The 17,274-nt window shown below is 37.1% G+C and overlaps 1 protein-coding gene across 1 annotated transcript; it reads left to right on the top strand.

Annotated features, from left to right (window-relative positions):
• The first annotated feature begins 9,664 nt into the window (after nt 1-9,664).
• On the top strand, nt 9,665-17,005 carry LOC127226543 (toll-like receptor 3). Its single transcript, XM_051190646.1, has 4 exons — nt 9,665-10,113; nt 12,311-12,502; nt 14,602-16,454; nt 16,678-17,005. Exons 1-4 carry the CDS (start codon nt 9,670-9,672, stop codon nt 16,904-16,906), a joined length of 2,718 nt encoding a protein of 905 aa, XP_051046603.1. The 5' UTR covers nt 9,665-9,669; the 3' UTR covers nt 16,907-17,005.
• Nucleotides 17,006-17,274: the final 269 nt, after the last annotated feature.

Below are 17,274 nucleotides of genomic sequence, written 5' to 3'. Positions count from 1 at the left end.
AATCTCAAATGTGCTGCCCAAGTGCCAAGGTGGATGTGGTGTTGAGGAAGGTAGAGGCTGAGAAGTGTCTAAGGAGACACAAGATGGATTGGGACAAGATGGTGCTACCTTAGTCATTTTGGCATTAAATAAAGTATGATGTTAAAGTTTTTAAAATGTTACATTGAAAAGACTATTATTGTTACTAGTTATATAGTACCCTTGATCGTAAATTTTTTTTGTAAACAGTTGTAAGTACTCCATAAAAATACTCCTTATAAAATACTCTACCTTATTGAAAAGTATTATTATGCACAGACAGAGAAAAGCAATGTAACTGCAGCTTAATAATCTAAGATTTCTGAAATGGCTTAAAAGAGACAAGAGGCAGAGAGGTCTGACCTCTTTGCTCACTTCAAGGAGGCAAAATCACACCCACATATGTAGTTGAGAAACGCCTATGGGGAAAAATGGCTGCAACAGGGTAAGAAATGGCTGAAACAAGTATATTAATTTCCTCCTGCAGTGCCTTCCTTCTGGAATTGCTTTACCTGGCAGTATGGGAAGCTGGCAGTGTAGTCTTTTAGTAGTAAACTCTCAAATAAATAAGTAAATAGTAAATTATAAATTACTACACTATCACTTTCAGTCTTTGTTACTTGCTGTTTGCCTCATCATTTTTCAGACTCGTCATATAAATTATATTATTATAGTCTCATAAAAACGAACCCATTTAAACTGTGGGAAGTTGGAGATTTTGTTAATTTAATAAAATTAATGGGATTCTGCTTCTATAATTCTGTAGACATTTTTGGATTTCTAGGTTTTGTTATAGGGAACACACCAGAGGAGACTATTCAAACATAGTCTATCCCCCGATTGAAAATCTTTATCCCAACTGGCTGGGATGATACTCAGGTATTTGGAGCCTCCTACAAAGCCCACAAGGACTTGAGAGGAGAGTAGTTAGACCTTTCTGCCTGGGGGATTATCTCTGAGGATGTTGGCCAGTTTCCAGAACCTATTTGGTTAGTCTCCTTTAGAGTTTTATTCATCCTTTCTATCCAACCTGAGTTCTGTGGCCTATGTTCACAATATAACTTCCAGGTAATGTTTAATACCTTTGATTCTGAGTCACTGGGGAGGTAGCGCGGCAGTTAAAATGCTTGCCACACAAGCATGCTTGAGGACCACATTTGGGATTTCCAGAGCCCAGGTAAATGCTAGGGGAATGAAGGAGCTTGTCTTATAACTCTAGGGTCCAAGTCACAGAAAATGGAGATTAGATATCCAACTGAGCTAGCAGTAGTAAAGAGTTCTTGGTTCAGCTGAAGAGACCCTGCCCCAAAGAATAAAGTATAGAAAAATCAAGGAAAATACCCCAAACAAATTCAGGCCTGTACCCCCCCCCAATATACACATACATACACATTTACATATGTAACGAGTATGGTTTTTCTGCCTGCCGCCGCCCGGTCTTGTCCTGCCATTGCGCCAGCCCCAAATAACACATAGAGACTCTGTATTTGATACAATGTTATTGGCCAGGTACTAGTTTCTTATTGGCTAGCTCTGCCTTAGTTATTAACCCATTTGTGTTAATCTATGTATGTCCACGCGTTCTTCTTACCGGGAGCCTGCGGCCGCATACTGCTCTCTCCAGACTCTCCATCTTGACCCCTCCTTCCTCCTTCCTATTTCCTCCTTGTCTCCTAGTCCCTCCTATCTTCCTTTCCTATTGGCCAACAGTGCTTTATTATTAACCAGTATGAGAAACATATACAGAATGACATCTCCCATCATCTCCTCTTTTCTGTTTAAATAAAAAGGGGTTTAACCTTAACATAGCAAAATATATAACACAACAGTTATCCAATAAGAATCACAATTAACAATATTTAGTCCATTAACATTTAGCAAGATTAAAGGAAACTATTCTATCATCTATCCTATATTTGTGAATCTAAAGTCCTATATGTATCTTATCTTTAAACCTAACTAAGGAAAACTATAACCATAACTATTTGTCTTCAACTCCATCAAAGACCACAGAAGGATAATATATAAGCTCTAGAAATGACAGAGACATCTTGCCTTTTCAGTCACCCGAAGTTCTTCTGTAATCTTCCATCTTCAGCCCATAGGCCATAGTATGTCTGACAGACTCTCCAGTAAAGCAGAAAACTTTAAACTGTCTTTTTTATTGGCAGTTTGTCAGTCACTTTTCTCTGTGTCCTGCATACTGTCTCGAAGACTCTTCCATGAAGCAGGATCTCTGTAGCAATGTCCATCTTGAATCAGGAGTCACTTTCCTGTGGGTCCTGCATGTCCAGTTTATACATCACAAAGTCAAACAGTCCAGACAAGAGCAGTATCTTGTCCAAATGGCTAGTCTTGCCATATTGGAAGCAAACGTCATAATGCATTTCTTCGATGTCCATCTTCCTTTCTGGTGCAGGTGGTATTGCCAAGAGCAATTATGTCTCTCTGTCACAAAAACCCTAAACCACTTTAAATGCCATATTCTGTAGGTCTTTGAAAGGTTTGAAGAATTCCTATCCATCTCAAATACATCTCTGTGTATCTTGAAAAACCTAACTAACTTAACTCTAAGCTTTGACTATCATAGGTAATTATCTATAATCTGTACTACATTATATTTCTATATAAACACAATACCTAAACAAGAGGAGAAATACACATCTCACAAAATTGACATTAAATTGTATCAATAAATGAAAATCGATTCCAAAACAAAGTAATCATATCAATACCATAATTCCCTTTTTACCTTTAAAAATAATTGGCTGTGATCATTACCCATTTATAACCAAGTCCATTTACATGAAAATAAACATTTATAAACAATATTTGGGAATTTGGGTGTCGTTCTTTCCAAACTACTTCCTGCTGATAGGGGGCGCTGTCATGGGGATCCTAAGAAGATGCAGAAATCCTGGCTGTAGTCTGTAAGTCTGCCTTGTTCAAGCTGTTTTGAATGTTGGATCATCAGGAACTCTGTTTCAGGGGGCCTGGCTTGTTCAAACCACATTAGTCTGCAAGGAATCCACAGCTTTTCATTTTCTGTGGAAGAAAAAAATAGAAATCCTTTTCCCCAGTAACTTGTCCTTGAACTTAAATGTTGGAGTCAAAGCATTTTTAAAATATATAAATTGAATTAATGCAGCAGCATTTCCTTTATCAGTTGTTATTTTCTCAGCAGTCAAACAATGTAGAGACAACACAATAGCATACAGTAACCAGATTCTCTCTGAGCTTTTCATCTTTACGTGCCTTTATTACTCTGTTTATTTTACTTTTATATTTTTATTTTTTGACATAGGGTTTTACTGTGTAACTCTTATCTGTCCTGGAATTTACTCTGCATATCATGTTTACTTTGCAAATCACAGAGATTTGTTTGCCTCTGTCTCCATAGTGCTGGGATTAAAGGCGTGTGCTACAACACCCAGTTCCTCTTTGTCTCTTTAAAACCATTTTATTTTTCTCTCCCAAGCCTATGTATTTTTTTTAAAACACACTGTAAACTTTTAGCACCTTTTCTTAATGTGAATCTGTCTCTACTGTAAATCTTTATCTTTTTCTGGCCATGAGTCTTTATCTGTTAAACAACAACATTGTTAAAATTAAAGTCTTTGTTTCTGCCGCGGTTTACCAAAGATGGTGGCGGGTACTTTTACCGCCAGCACTGAGAGCTGTGCTCACCACCTTGGTCTGCGCTGCCACCCAGAAAGCATGCTGCCGGCTTGGAGATGTGGTCTGATTGTCTCTCACAAAACAGAGTCAAACCGAGAAAAATGTTGTTACCAAGAAACCTTGCTTATCTCTGTTTTTTTGTTTTTAAAACCCTTTTTTAACCTTTTGTTAAATTTTAAGTGGAAGTTATTACTAGCCACGTGGGCGCCATCTGTAACGAGTACTGTTTTTCTGCCTGCCGCCGCCCGGTCTTGTCCTGCCATTGCGCCAGCCCCAAATAACACATAGAGACTCTGTATTTGATACAATGTTATTGGCCAGGTACTAGTTTCTTATTGGCTAGCTCTGCCTTAGTTATTAACCCATTTGTGTTAATCTATGTATGTCCACGCGTTCTTCTTACCGGGAGCCTGCGGCCGCATACTGCTCTCTCCAGACTCTCCATCTTGACCCCTCCTTCCTCCTTCCTATTTCCTCCTTGTCTCCTAGTCCCTCCTATCTTCCTTTCCTATTGGCCAACAATGCTTTATTATTAACCAGTATGAGAAACATATACAGAATGACATCTCCCATCATACATATATACTTGAAAATGAAAAAAAGTTTATTTAAAGCCATTTACTTTACATTAACCAACATTATAGCTAAACTAATATCTATAAAGAATTATGAAGCAGAAAAGATTATGGAGGAAGTATATTTTATTTATCTGATGATGCATATAGCATATCTCTTCATTTCTAAATGGTAAAATAGTGGCGATATGTTTTACAGCTTTTCTGCAATGCTTGCAGGACTTGTTTAAGATCATTGCTCCTAGTGGACATTAGTTGATGTGGATTGGAAGACTGTCTCCCATGCATCCAGAGAGTTAATATTGGCCTCCTCCCAGCTGCTCAGAGGAGTGTTCATTCCCTTCCACACATCCACTGCACAGATAATCTGGGCTTTTTATTGCAAAGCAACTCAATTCCAAAGAACCCTGAGAGGCTGGTGTTCCAAGAAGATGAATCGCAAATACTCAAAAACTTATCAGGCCTTAATAACGGATTCAGAATCAAATTTTGCTTCGTGCTGATATCCACTTGGTCAAAGCTAGTCAGATAAAGAAGCCAAGAGTGCTTCCCTCTCTCCCTCCACCACTGCTGACCTCCCCCTCCAGACCACCTCCTCTCCCCCACCCCTTTTTGGTTTTTTTCCTCATTGTTTCTGGGAGTTTCCTTGTTGGTTTCGAGACAGGACATTCTCCTCAGTACTGGATGTCCGTTCTTCCTGCTGGAAAAACTGGATGCCCATTTTGAGCAAGAGACTAAGTTCAACTTTACTCATTTTGCAAGGTTGCAAAGAAAATAAAGCAAAGTAAGTCACTGGAATGAATTTCACTTTGTTTAGGCACCCCGCCCCCACCCCCTTCCCGCTCCCTCTGGTTACCTCTGCACCTTTCTGAGTTATCCTCTCACACCACTCCCAATCCCCGCCTCCACTGTCACTTCCGATCCCCAGTCTTTGACCACGCGCTATCTAAATTTGACAGGTTTGCAAGGATCTGCTGCCCACTCACTGTAGAAGGCTTGGCTACTAAGTCCTGAACTCATTAACTTCCAGAGTTCCACCCACAGGCAGCAGCGGGTTCCTCCCCTAACAACTTTCTAACTTCAATTCGCGACACCATTGCAATGAATTTCAGGAGGTCATGAAAAAGAAACCAAAAAGGTAACAATTTAACTATTTCACTGACAATTTCCTGTGTCGCACTAATTATGCCAACACGCTTCTCCTTGTTTTTCTTTTCTTTCTTTCTTTTTTTTTTTTAAACTTGAGTTTCACTTTCAGGTTAGAAGGAAATAACTGATTAAAAAAAGTCTGAATGATAACTAAGGGAATGCTCTCTGGCAGAATAAAATCAGAACGTTCTTGGCTTTTTAACATTAATCCACCTGTCTTCCATCTGAGGAGTGAACTGTCTCAGAATCACCCAACAGAAGAAGGTAGATGCTAATGCAGGTATGGGGCTGAAATGCACGATAATTCCAAATGCAAAATCAAATCTGATTTCTATGAAAAAACATCAATATTATGAAGCAATTAAAAAAAAAAAAATTCCTCTGTGGACTTCTGTTCATGGAAAAGCAGGCACATTAAGAAAGCTTCTGAAGCATTTGTGAATAGGCTTTAAATGGGGGGAGGGGAGGGTACAGGTGACTCTGGGATTGGGAGTGGTGGAGTAAGGAGTGAAAACAATCAAAATACAAGTGCATGTGTAGTATACAGTATGAAATTCTCTAAGAATAGGTAGAAAGATTATATTAGAAAGCAATTTAAATGCTTTTTTTTTTTTTTTTAAATTGCACCTTTGCCTTAAAGAAGCAAAATCCCCGGAGGCTAAAAACTCTTTTCTTCTATTTAGTTGGCTAGAAGGGAGACGACATTTTATGATAATATTCTTAAGAATTATCGGGATGTTTCTAGGAACTGGGGGTTGGCTTCCTGTTCCAGAATAAAAGAGGATGATGGGAGAGGGAGGTGGGCAGTTTAGGAAATTGCATAGCAAGGTTGGGAACCAGGCTGAAAATTTATGGAGTAGTTGGGGGAAAATAGGCAACCTTCCACTTACAGAAGCTGTCATAAGTTGTGTCCCTGACTTTACAGTGTGATTATGTTTCCACGTGTATCTGCATGTAGGTGCTCGTGTATTAACTTAGAAAAAGATATTGCAATGTTTATAAACCAAATTATAAATCATGACTAATTCTAGGTATTCGATCTCTATACTCCCTGCCTTAGTCATAACATAATGCAGTCTCTCCCTAGAATAAAGATATGTAGTTCTATATGCCTTCAAAACTACTTCCCCCAAATGCAAGGTCTTCTCCATCCTCCTCTTCCCCTGCCTCTCCCTAAGAATCTTTCAGTAGTAACTTCTTCACTCTCATTTCATACTTTAATTGCATGTTTTTTTGATTGAATGGAGTGTTTGTATTTGTCAAAAAATGGTTTCCTTTCTTCTTAGTTATTCAGCTGACTGTGGAGTTTGGAATTTAACAAAATTTCCCCCAACTGTTTGAAAAGCTTTCCTTTACTGTTACTTATTAACTCATGTTAGTGATGAAAAGCTATTCCTACAAATTGATCTCTTTTCCTTTGGGAATAATTAATGATATGATCTCCTTACCAAAAAAAAAAAAAAAAAAAAGTTTAGGATTTATGCCTCCCTTCTCTGTGTGCATCTGTGTGTATCTGTGTGTGTGTGTATGTGTGTGAGTGTCTCTGTGTGTGTCTGTGTGTGTCTGTGTGTGTGTGTGTGTGTGTGTGTGTGTTGTGTGTGTGTCTGTGTGGTCACTATTCTGAATTCCCTAACATTCTATCATTCTATTTTACATACCCTGTTTTGTTAGCAGGAATTAGATTTTTTTTTCACCCCTCCGTGAAGTATGTTTTTAGATTGGGAATGTTTTTCAGTTACTTAGGGATGCATTGGGTAAACATATTAGTCCTCAGTAATTCTAATTTTTATTCACAGACTTTCCAGAGATGTTAACCTGAACAAGGACTAGATAGACTCCCTTACAGGGATTGTACCCATAATCTTGTAAATCGGAGAGAGAAAACTTTATGGTACTGGGAGAATGATCAGCATCTGTTTGAAAGCAATCCCCAAAAAGAGAATATAGAAAGTTCAGGAAAGGAAATTATCACAGAAAAAAAAGAAATGATAAAAGTTGAAGGAAAACATAAACCTTCAGAGCAAAACAAGTAGCAGTAGACACATTTTTAAGGAAAGGCATAACATGCAATATCCTTGTGAAATTTTGCATTTAGGAAAAGACATTAAAATGTATAAAGAGAAACTGTTAAAAGTCTTTGTATAAAAGAAGAGAAATTGAAGCATATCAGATCTATTAATGTTGGAGAATAGGAGATAAGGAAATGATGCCTTCATGATTTTGTGTGAAATGTATTTTAAATGTATTTTTATTTTTATGAGTATTTTCCTGCATATGTATATGTCCATTATGTACATGCCTTGGTATACATGCAGACGAGAATAGAATGTAGATCCCTAAAGCTGGAGTTACAAGTGATTGTGAGTTACCATGTGGGTGCTGGGAATTGAACCCTGATCTTTTAAAAGACCAGGAAGTCCTTTTAGTTCCTAACCTCTAGTCTCATGATGTGTATTTGAGATTAACATTCCTGTATGAAAAGGCATAACAAAGCTCATTATTCATTACTTTGTTCAATTAATGCATGCCAATTAAAATTAATAAAGAAGTCTGTGCTTCAAACAAGCCATGTATCAAAATTATTAAAGACAAAAAGAGCAAAGGTCAAACTTTCAAAGGCCTTTGGATTTTGTCAATAATGTACAAACAAATATTCAACTCATTTCTTTTCATTTGTAAGTCAAATACTACTGTACAACAACCCAAGGGCATTTCAGGACCCAGACTTTCTTTTTGGTTATTAATGTACAATCAAAAGCAGAACTCTGGACTTTACGGGTGATCCTTTGTCACTATTTGGGAACAATACAGGTTGTCACAAACTATGAAGGGAACCATCTGCAATTCATGCTCAACCAGTGTGAATTAATGAGTGGCTTTGTGACTCTGAGTATTCCGGGAGTCCCTTATATTTCAAATGCTCTACTTTCGTGTTTAGAAAGCTGTCATTTTTCCAGTACTTAGCTGCGAGTATCTCATGACAAATTTGGGATTTTCAGTATTAAGTAAAATATTACAAGACATAGCATAGTTAAAATCATGTGCTCTTATAATTAAAAGCTTACAAAAATGTTTGAATTTGAAGGAAAACATAGGACCAAAATATAAATAAAAACTTTCAAAAATGCTTGTATTTGAAAAAAAGTACCAAAAGAAGAAAAAAAAAAACTTATAGAATCATGTACTCTTAACTCCCAGTGTTATTACTCTGGTTGAATAATGGTTTTACTATTACACTGCTTTATCTTAAGAGCCAGAGGATCAGCTCAGTTTATCACTTTGACCCTTGCAGTTACCTTTGGAGAATTTCATCCAGATCTGAGAAATGAATTAATTGTCCAAAGCTTCAAAACAGAACCATCATCATCAAAAGTATGTCATGTTATTCCAGAGTCTACTCTCTTCACTATGTCCCTCTACGTTTCATTGACTCTTCAGTGATTATTGGCTGGGACCAACATAAAATTATGAATAAGATTTCTTAGCATTGGGCTTTTCTAATTAATCTAGATAAAAATGTTTCCTAATTGTTGGTAGTTACAGACCCAAAATTCTAACATTTCATTTCTTAGCAACATCAACTGATGTTATACTAACAGTTACAGGAATGTAAGGATGAAAAGATGTGGTACAGACAGAAGAGCATGTGTCTCCTGTGCTACCAAGTAAGGCATCAAGATTACATGTAGTCAATAGATAGGGAAATATAGTGTTAGGTATTATTTTTAAATTATGAATGTATATTTCAAAGTAACTAGGAAAAAGGATTTTGAATGTTCACAGCATAAGGAATTCACACATTTTTGAAGTGTTAAATATGAATATCACTTTGGTTTGCTCACTATGCATCATATACATACTAAAGTTGTTACTGTATTCCAGAAGGGTGCCTAATTATTCTGTGTTGACAAAAATAATCTCAAGAGGAGATTTTAGTCTGGAGTTCACTGCCTTGGAGATAGTTTTAAAAATAGCAAATACAGCAATAGATAAAATAACCATAGTTGTAGGAAATGGCATGATTAAGTTCCTTATCTTTATGGAGGGGTAAAGAATGAGAAAAAAGTATCTATAGTTTATTTCACTTATTGGTGTTATTTGAATTATTTCTGCTTGGTGTACTTGGTATATTCTTGCACATTGCCAATGTTATTAAAAACATCTTTTATAACTTTAAAAGAATACACCAAAGGCTATGGAAGCATGGCTACAACTAATGCCTTTTATATTTCTTTTATAGGGTAGAATCATGAAAGGTTCTTCATCCCATCTGATATACTCCTTTGGGGGACTTTTGTCTCTATGGATTCTTTGTGTATCTTCCACAAACCAATGCACTGTGAGACATGAAGTAGCTGACTGCAGCCATTTGAAGCTGACACATATACCTGATGACCTTCCGGCTAACATAACAGCGTTGAATCTTACCCACAACCAACTCAGAGGCTTACCACCTATCAATTTTACAAGATACAGCCAACTTACTATCTTGGATGCAGGGTTTAACTCCATTTCAAAATTGGAACCAGAACTGTGCCAAACACTCCCATCATTGAATGTCTTGAATCTTCAACACAATGAGCTATCTCAGATTTCAGATAAAACTTTCATCTTCTGTAGGGATCTGACAGAACTCTACCTAATGTCTAACACAATACACAAAATTAAAAGCAACCCTTTCAGAAGCCAGAAGGTAAGAGGGGTATGCTCATTTTATTCTCAGAAATGCAAATACTGTCTACAGTTATGTGAAGTTAAGTTTTCCAGTTATTGAACCATTGAAGTCTATATAGTTATAAAGGTAAGAATACAAATGCTGATAACCCTCTTCCTCACTGTTGGGGTGCACCTGAGCATGTGGGGACTGTGATGTAAATCTGCCCCAAATTACAGTCTTAAGTCCATCTGAACATTGAGAAGTCTTCCTCTCTTGTGTTCTCTCATTTGAAATAGGACTTAGAAGACAGACCTCATGAGCAGAAATGCACTGACTATCCCATAGGGATCATAAAAAGTAAACTCACGGTGCTGCAGAATTTAGGACGTGGAGTCCTAAGAAACCCAACCAGTCCAAATTCTAACTTAACAAGTTGATACAATGGTAAAGCAGAGTGTTCCGATAAATATTGCTTACTCTAGGGAGTTTAAGAAATTTCAGAGCATTTCCTTTTCAATGGGTTCCACCCTTTCCTTTTAAGGCTTTGCTTAAATTTTAAGTCTATGAAAAGTATGTGCTATTAGCTAGTAAGCTCAGCAACTCTAAAATGCTTTATTTAAACCAAAGCCATTTGTAAATTGGTTTATCTTTTTTATTTTGTGACCTCAAATAAAATGTTTGGCCTCGTTTATTCTAGAATTCCAAGGACATCATGTACTAATTTAAGCACACTGAAGAGCTTTGATAAAGTGATATGTTGGCCAGTCTGTGAGCCTTCTTAAATCATAGTGTGCAGGGAATTCCCTCCAGTGTAAAGATCTCACAATCTGACCAAAGGAATTATCAGAGAAACACTGTTTTCTTCTTAATGCATACATGAAAGTTTTAATTCTTTTTTTAAATTTATTTTATATAACAAAGTCCATTTAAATGAAAACAAACATTTATAGACAATATTTGGGAATTTGGGCGTTGTTCTTTCCAAACTACTTCCTGCTGGTAAGGGGCGCTGTCATGGGGGATTCGAAGAAGATTCAGAAATCCTGGCTGTAGTCTGTAAGGCTGCTTTGTCCAGCTGTTTTGAATGTAGGATCATCTGGTACTCTGTTTCAGGCGGTCTGGCTTGATCAAACCACATTAGTCTGGAAGGAATCCACATCTTTTCATTTTCTGTGGAAACAAAAATAGAAATCCTTTTCCCCAGTAAGAAAGTTTTAATTCTTTAAAAGAAATTCCATTTGACTTTCCCCTAACAGACATCACTGGTTTTCGTACTTTTTGCCTGAATCTGAAGCTTACAGGAGGGTGCCCTGGTACTCTGGCTTTTATAATCTTTCTGTGCACTCTTCTGAGATGTTCCCTGAGCCTTAGCTGTAGGGATTGTGTTGCTTTCTCAAAGGGGTATTTTCTAACTCCTTTTTCTGTAACTAGTTTCCAAGATTCACGTATTATATTATTTTTACTTACTAAATACTCATTATCAACAAGCAAATAAATTATCAGTGGTCCTTATAGCATAATTATAAGCTTAAGTCCTTAAACTTGATGGAAGAAATAAGGTGATTCATGAAAAGACTAAATCCTTGCAACAAGAGTGGTTTTTTGTTTGTTTGAATGTTTTTTTAACTGAAACAGAATTACATCGCACCCTACCCTCCCATTACTACCCTCCAAACCATCCCAGCTACCTTCCCTCAAATTCCTCTCATGTCCCCCACCACTCTCATGGATAGCCTCTTTTTCTTTGATTTTGTTGTAACATGTATGTATGTGTATGTTCTTACGCATGTGCTTGCACAGATACACAGAAATACCAACTACAGAATCTGCTTTTGTGTATTTGGCTTCAGGGATGACCACTCTGCATTGGACAACCCAGTAAGGTGGCTCATCCTTGGAAGAGACTAAATTTCCTTCTCCCAGCAGTCACTAATAGTCTGCAGTTCTTTGTTCAAGGAAATTTACCCCCTTCCATGTAACATGTCTGTTGATATTGTCATTTCTCTGATCTTGTTTGTGCAGCCATATATAGGTAAGACTTTTTCACAGCACAGTGGTGTGAAAGGCTGTAACAATGATGGCGGTGTTTTTAGTTGCAACAAAGGGTATCTATCATTCCTTCAGAATAGAGAGAAGTAAGTCATTTGTTTCCTCTGAGATAATTCGGTTCACATACTTAGAGGGAATTTCTTCTGGTGTCTCTAATATGCATGTATCTATTTTTCATTCTCAGAATTTAATCAAATTAGATCTTTCACATAATGGCTTATCATCTACAAAGTTGGGAACTGAAGTCCAACTGGAAAATCTCCGGGAGCTACTTTTATCGAAAAATAAGATCCTTGTACTAAGACGTGAAGAACTCGATTTTCTTGGCAATTCTTCTTTACAGAAATTGGACTTGTCATCCAATCCACTTAAAGAGGTAAGAAGTCAAGGAAAAATTATTTCTTGTTCTATTTTTATACATGTATAATCCCTCACTGTGTTGCACAGATGGGAATTTAGGATTTCTAGTGAAACAAAATGATACGTTCTGCCAGGTCTTTAAGACATTCTTCAACACTTGTTGGGGGTCACTGCTGCCTTCATCCAAAAAGGGTTGAGAAATTTCCCATTGATGGGGCCAACTCTAAACCCTGTGCCATTGCAGAGATGTTCCTTGGTTTTTTGAAAAGACTCTGATTTTAGTTTCCTAATTGTATAGTGAAAATTAAACTCCTCTTCCTGATATCTCTATAAAAATGAAAACACTATGGTGGTTAAGAGCTCAGGCCACACCACCTTAGTAAACTACTTCTACCCAGGCTTTGTCTTTTCAGAATTGTGTGATCAGGTAACTCATTCAAGTAATCTGTGTTTCAGCCTTCCAAATTGGTACTCTAATAGCAAGCCACTACCTCAAGGGACTATGAGGCAAAATAAATTAGTAGCATGTCTGTTATATGGCAGTGTTTAGTATAAAAATTCCCTGCAGTGAAATATTTCTCAGTTACCTTGCTATTCTTTGGCCCACGATCTTCAGCTGAACTATTTTTATAAACAGCTATGTATATATCACACACATTTGATACTTTTGAGTTCATTGGTTATTGCTCAGATGTATGTGTTTAGAACTGACCATGTCATGGTATTGATAACTAGTTAGGGGTTCATTCCTGGGGAAGACTGACTCTCCTTCTCTCACCAGCCACTAATTGCCTTGAACTCTTCATCTAGGGTACTTACAAGCTGCAAGAATATGGGAAGTCCTTAACAAATAGTTTTATAAAGATATTTTTCAGATAAAATAGACTGTGAAAAAAATTATCCTGAAAGAATAATGAAATTATTTGTGTATGCTACTCACTTTATTTTTAAAATACATTTTTCTCTGATTAGAATATGTATTGCCATATTCTTATAAAATACATTAAAAAGGAGTGTTAATAAAAATCACTTAAAACAAACATTGTTAGTATTTGTGTATATGTATTTACAGTTCTCCAAATAATTAGAAGAAAGCCAACAACAACTCAATCTCAGAATACTTATCTCAGTACCAATACTGTGAAAATTGTTTCTGCATATTTCATATGTATACGCATGGTCTTTTTAATCAACTTAATATTTTTATACACACAAGAATAATTAAGGCAAAGAAGGGCAGTGACAGACAGGGTGGCATTTCTGGTACCTTACCCAAGATTATGCTCTCTGCAGCCATGTGATCTGACTTTTGGGGGCAAGATTAATGTCATACTATTGAACATCTTCCACATAATTACTAATTTAAAAGCAAAACCTTAACTTTTGAGACTGCAAACAATGTTATCAGGAGAATCCACCATATTTTAACTTTTCATTTTAACTCCCTTTTTTAAAAAAATTAAGCACACCTCTTTTTCATTTTAACTAAAATAAATAAATAAATAAATAAATAAATAAATAAATAAACAGTCCTACTTAATTTTGCTCCATTAGCCCAAACTTGTTACACACTGCATATGAGAAAAAGCCCCTTTGCTCTTATAGTAAGAGCAGCCCTGGCTATCACCCTCTGGAGTCCCTCCCCTCTGTGAATGTGAGTCAGTAGAAGAAAACTGAAAACATTATCATGAAATAAAGTAAGAAGAAAACCTGGAAAGACAGAACTGATAGCTCACTTTAGCGTTCCGGAAGAGAAGTCATGTGTCATTGTCTCATTACTTGGGGCCCCTGAAAGCAGTCACTAGGACAAACTCAGGGTCTGTCCCACTCCTGTTTTCACACATAATTTATTAAATGCAACTGGATCGGGTGTGGTTAAGGCAAAATTCTTGTAGAGGCAACCTTACCCGGGAAGCCGGGGAAGACCTCAGAGTGTGGGTGTGAGTGGAGGGGTTATAGGCACAGAGTGAAGAAGAAACCATTTACTAGAGGGATGGAGTGCGCTGTCCTGCCCAAGTCACATGGTGAAGGGAAGGGAGAACTGAGCAAAGACCATTTTAGTGTGTCCTACAGAGCCTGTTACATCCGTGTTTTTTGTTTGTTTTGAATTGTCAGTTTTCTCCAGGGTGTTTTCATGCAATTGGCAAGCTATCTACACTCCTTTTGAACAATGCCCAACTAGACCTTCACCTCACAGAGAAGCTGTGTTGGGAACTTTCAAACACAAGCATCCAGAATCTTTCACTGGCTAACAACCAGCTTCTTGCAACCAGAGACACTACTTTTTCTGGACTGAAGCAAACAAATCTCACCTGGCTCGATCTTTCCTACAACAGTCTGCATGATATAGGTAACGATTCCTTCTCTTGGCTCCCACACCTCAGGTGCCTGTCTCTGGAGTACAATAATATACAACGTTTGTCTCCTCGCTCTTTTTATGGACTTTCCAACCTGAGGTTCCTGAATTTGAAGCGAGCATTTACTAAACAAAGTATTTCACTTACTTCACACCCCAAGATTGATGATTTCTCCTTTCAGTGGCTAAAATATTTGGAATATCTCAACATGGATGATAATAATATTCTGAGTACAAAAAGCAATATGTTCACAGGCTTAGTGAGTCTGAAATACTTAAGTCTTTCGAAAACTTTCACAAGCTTGCAAACTTTAACAAATGAAACGTTTTTGTCACTTGCTCATTCTCCTTTGCTCACACTCAATTTAACAAAAAATCACATCTCAAAAATAGCAAATGGTGCTTTCTCTTGGTTGGGCCAACTCAGGATACTGGATCTTGGCCTTAATGAAATTGAGCAAGAACTCACAGGCCAGGAGTGGAGAGGTCTGAGAAACATATTTGAGATTTACCTGTCCTATAACAAATACCTCCAACTGACCAGCAGCTCCTTCTCTTTGGTTCCCAGTCTCCAAAGACTGATGCTCAGGAGGGTGGCCCTTAAAAATGTGGAAATCTCCCCTTCACCTTTCCGCCCTCTTCGTAACTTGACTATTCTGGATTTAAGCAACAACAACATAGCCAACATAAATGAGGACTTGTTGGAGGGTCTTGAGAATCTAGAAATTCTGGATTTCCAGCACAACAACTTAGCAAGGCTCTGGAAGCATGCAAACCCTGGAGGTCCTGTTAATTTCCTGAAGGGCCTCTCTCACCTCCACATCCTGAACTTAGACTCTAATGGCTTTGATGAAATCCCCGTGGAGGCATTCAAGAACTTATTTGAACTAAAGAGCATCAATCTGGGACTGAATAATTTAAACATACTTCTACCATCTATTTTTGACGACCAGAGGTCTCTGAGGTCATTGAACCTTCAGAAGAACCTCATCACATCAGTTGAGAAGAATGTTTTTGGGCCAGCTTTTCAGAACTTGAGTAGTTTAGATATGCGCTTTAATCCATTCGATTGTACATGTGAAAGTATTGCCTGGTTCGTTAGCTGGATTAACCAGACCCATACTAACATCTCTGAGCTTTCCACTCATTACCTCTGCAACACTCCACCTCAATACCATGGCTTCCCAGTGATGCTGTTTGATACTTCATCCTGTAAAGACAGTGCCCCCTTTGAACTCCTTTTCATGATTAATACCATTGTACTCCTTATTTTTATGCTTATGGCATTGCTCATTCACTTTGAGGGTTGGAGGATATCTTTTTACTGGAATGTTTCAGTTCATCGGGTTCTTGGTTTCAAGGAAATCGAAGCGCAGACTGAACATTTTGAATATACAGCATACATAATTCATGCCCATAAAGACAGCGACTGGGTTTGGAAACACTTCTCCCCCATGGAAGAACAAGACCAATCTCTCAAATTTTGCCTAGAAGAAAGGGACTTTGAAGCAGGTGTCCTTGGACTTGAAGCAATCGTCAACAGCATCAAAAGAAGCAGAAAAATCATTTTTGTCATAACATACCATCTATTAAAAGACCCCCTGTGCAGAAGGTAGGTGAATTTTGTGAATGTTTAAGTCTGTACTTGTTTTTCAGCTGAAATTGCAAAATTACTACACTTACAATTCATAAAATTTTTAATAAAATTAAGGGGAAAATAACAATTTTCAGTGAAAATGCAAATAAATTCCACAAATAATTTTAGATTGTTAGGCTTTTAAATTTAAAGAACTATATGTTAGTGATCTAATTATTCATTTTAATGTTTTATTTAGATTCAAGGTACACCATGCAGTTCATCAAGCTATTGAGCAAAATCTGGATTCAATTATATTGATTTTTCTTCAGGATATCCCAGATTATAAACTAAACCATGCACTCTGTTTGCGAAGAGGAATGTTTAAATCTCGTTGCATCTTGAAATGGCCAGTTCAGAAAGAACGGATAAATGCCTTCCAACATAAATTGCAAGTAGCACTTGGGTCACGAAATTCAGCACATTAAATTTATTTGGAGATTAAGTTGATAAAGGGATAGATCCAATTTATAAAGGTGTATCATAAATCTGAGTTTTACTTGAAAATTTTATGTGTATTTATAGGTATAGATAGATGATGATATTGTATCATAGTTGAATCTAATTTTTTGACATATTTCTTATTTCAGGCCTCTTATCAACAACCGGTTTATTTATCCACTTCAAATAAATACTTGGACAGTTAAGAGCATCTTCTATTAATGAATTCACAGTTGATCTCTGAGTCTCAAAGAGGTTGTAAAATAGTCTTTACATAGGTAAAACTGAGAATTTTATAGGTATAATTTTTTTTTAAGATGGAGTTTTATTGTGTAACTTAGGCTGCCCTGGAAAT

The sequence above is a fragment of the Phodopus roborovskii genome, unplaced genomic scaffold (assembly GCF_943737965.1).
Source record: "Phodopus roborovskii unplaced genomic scaffold, PHOROB, whole genome shotgun sequence".
Classification (NCBI taxonomy): Eukaryota; Metazoa; Chordata; class Mammalia; order Rodentia; family Cricetidae; genus Phodopus; species Phodopus roborovskii.
The sequence above is the reverse complement of the archived record's forward strand: the minus strand, read 5'-3'. Positions and strand labels throughout refer to the sequence as shown.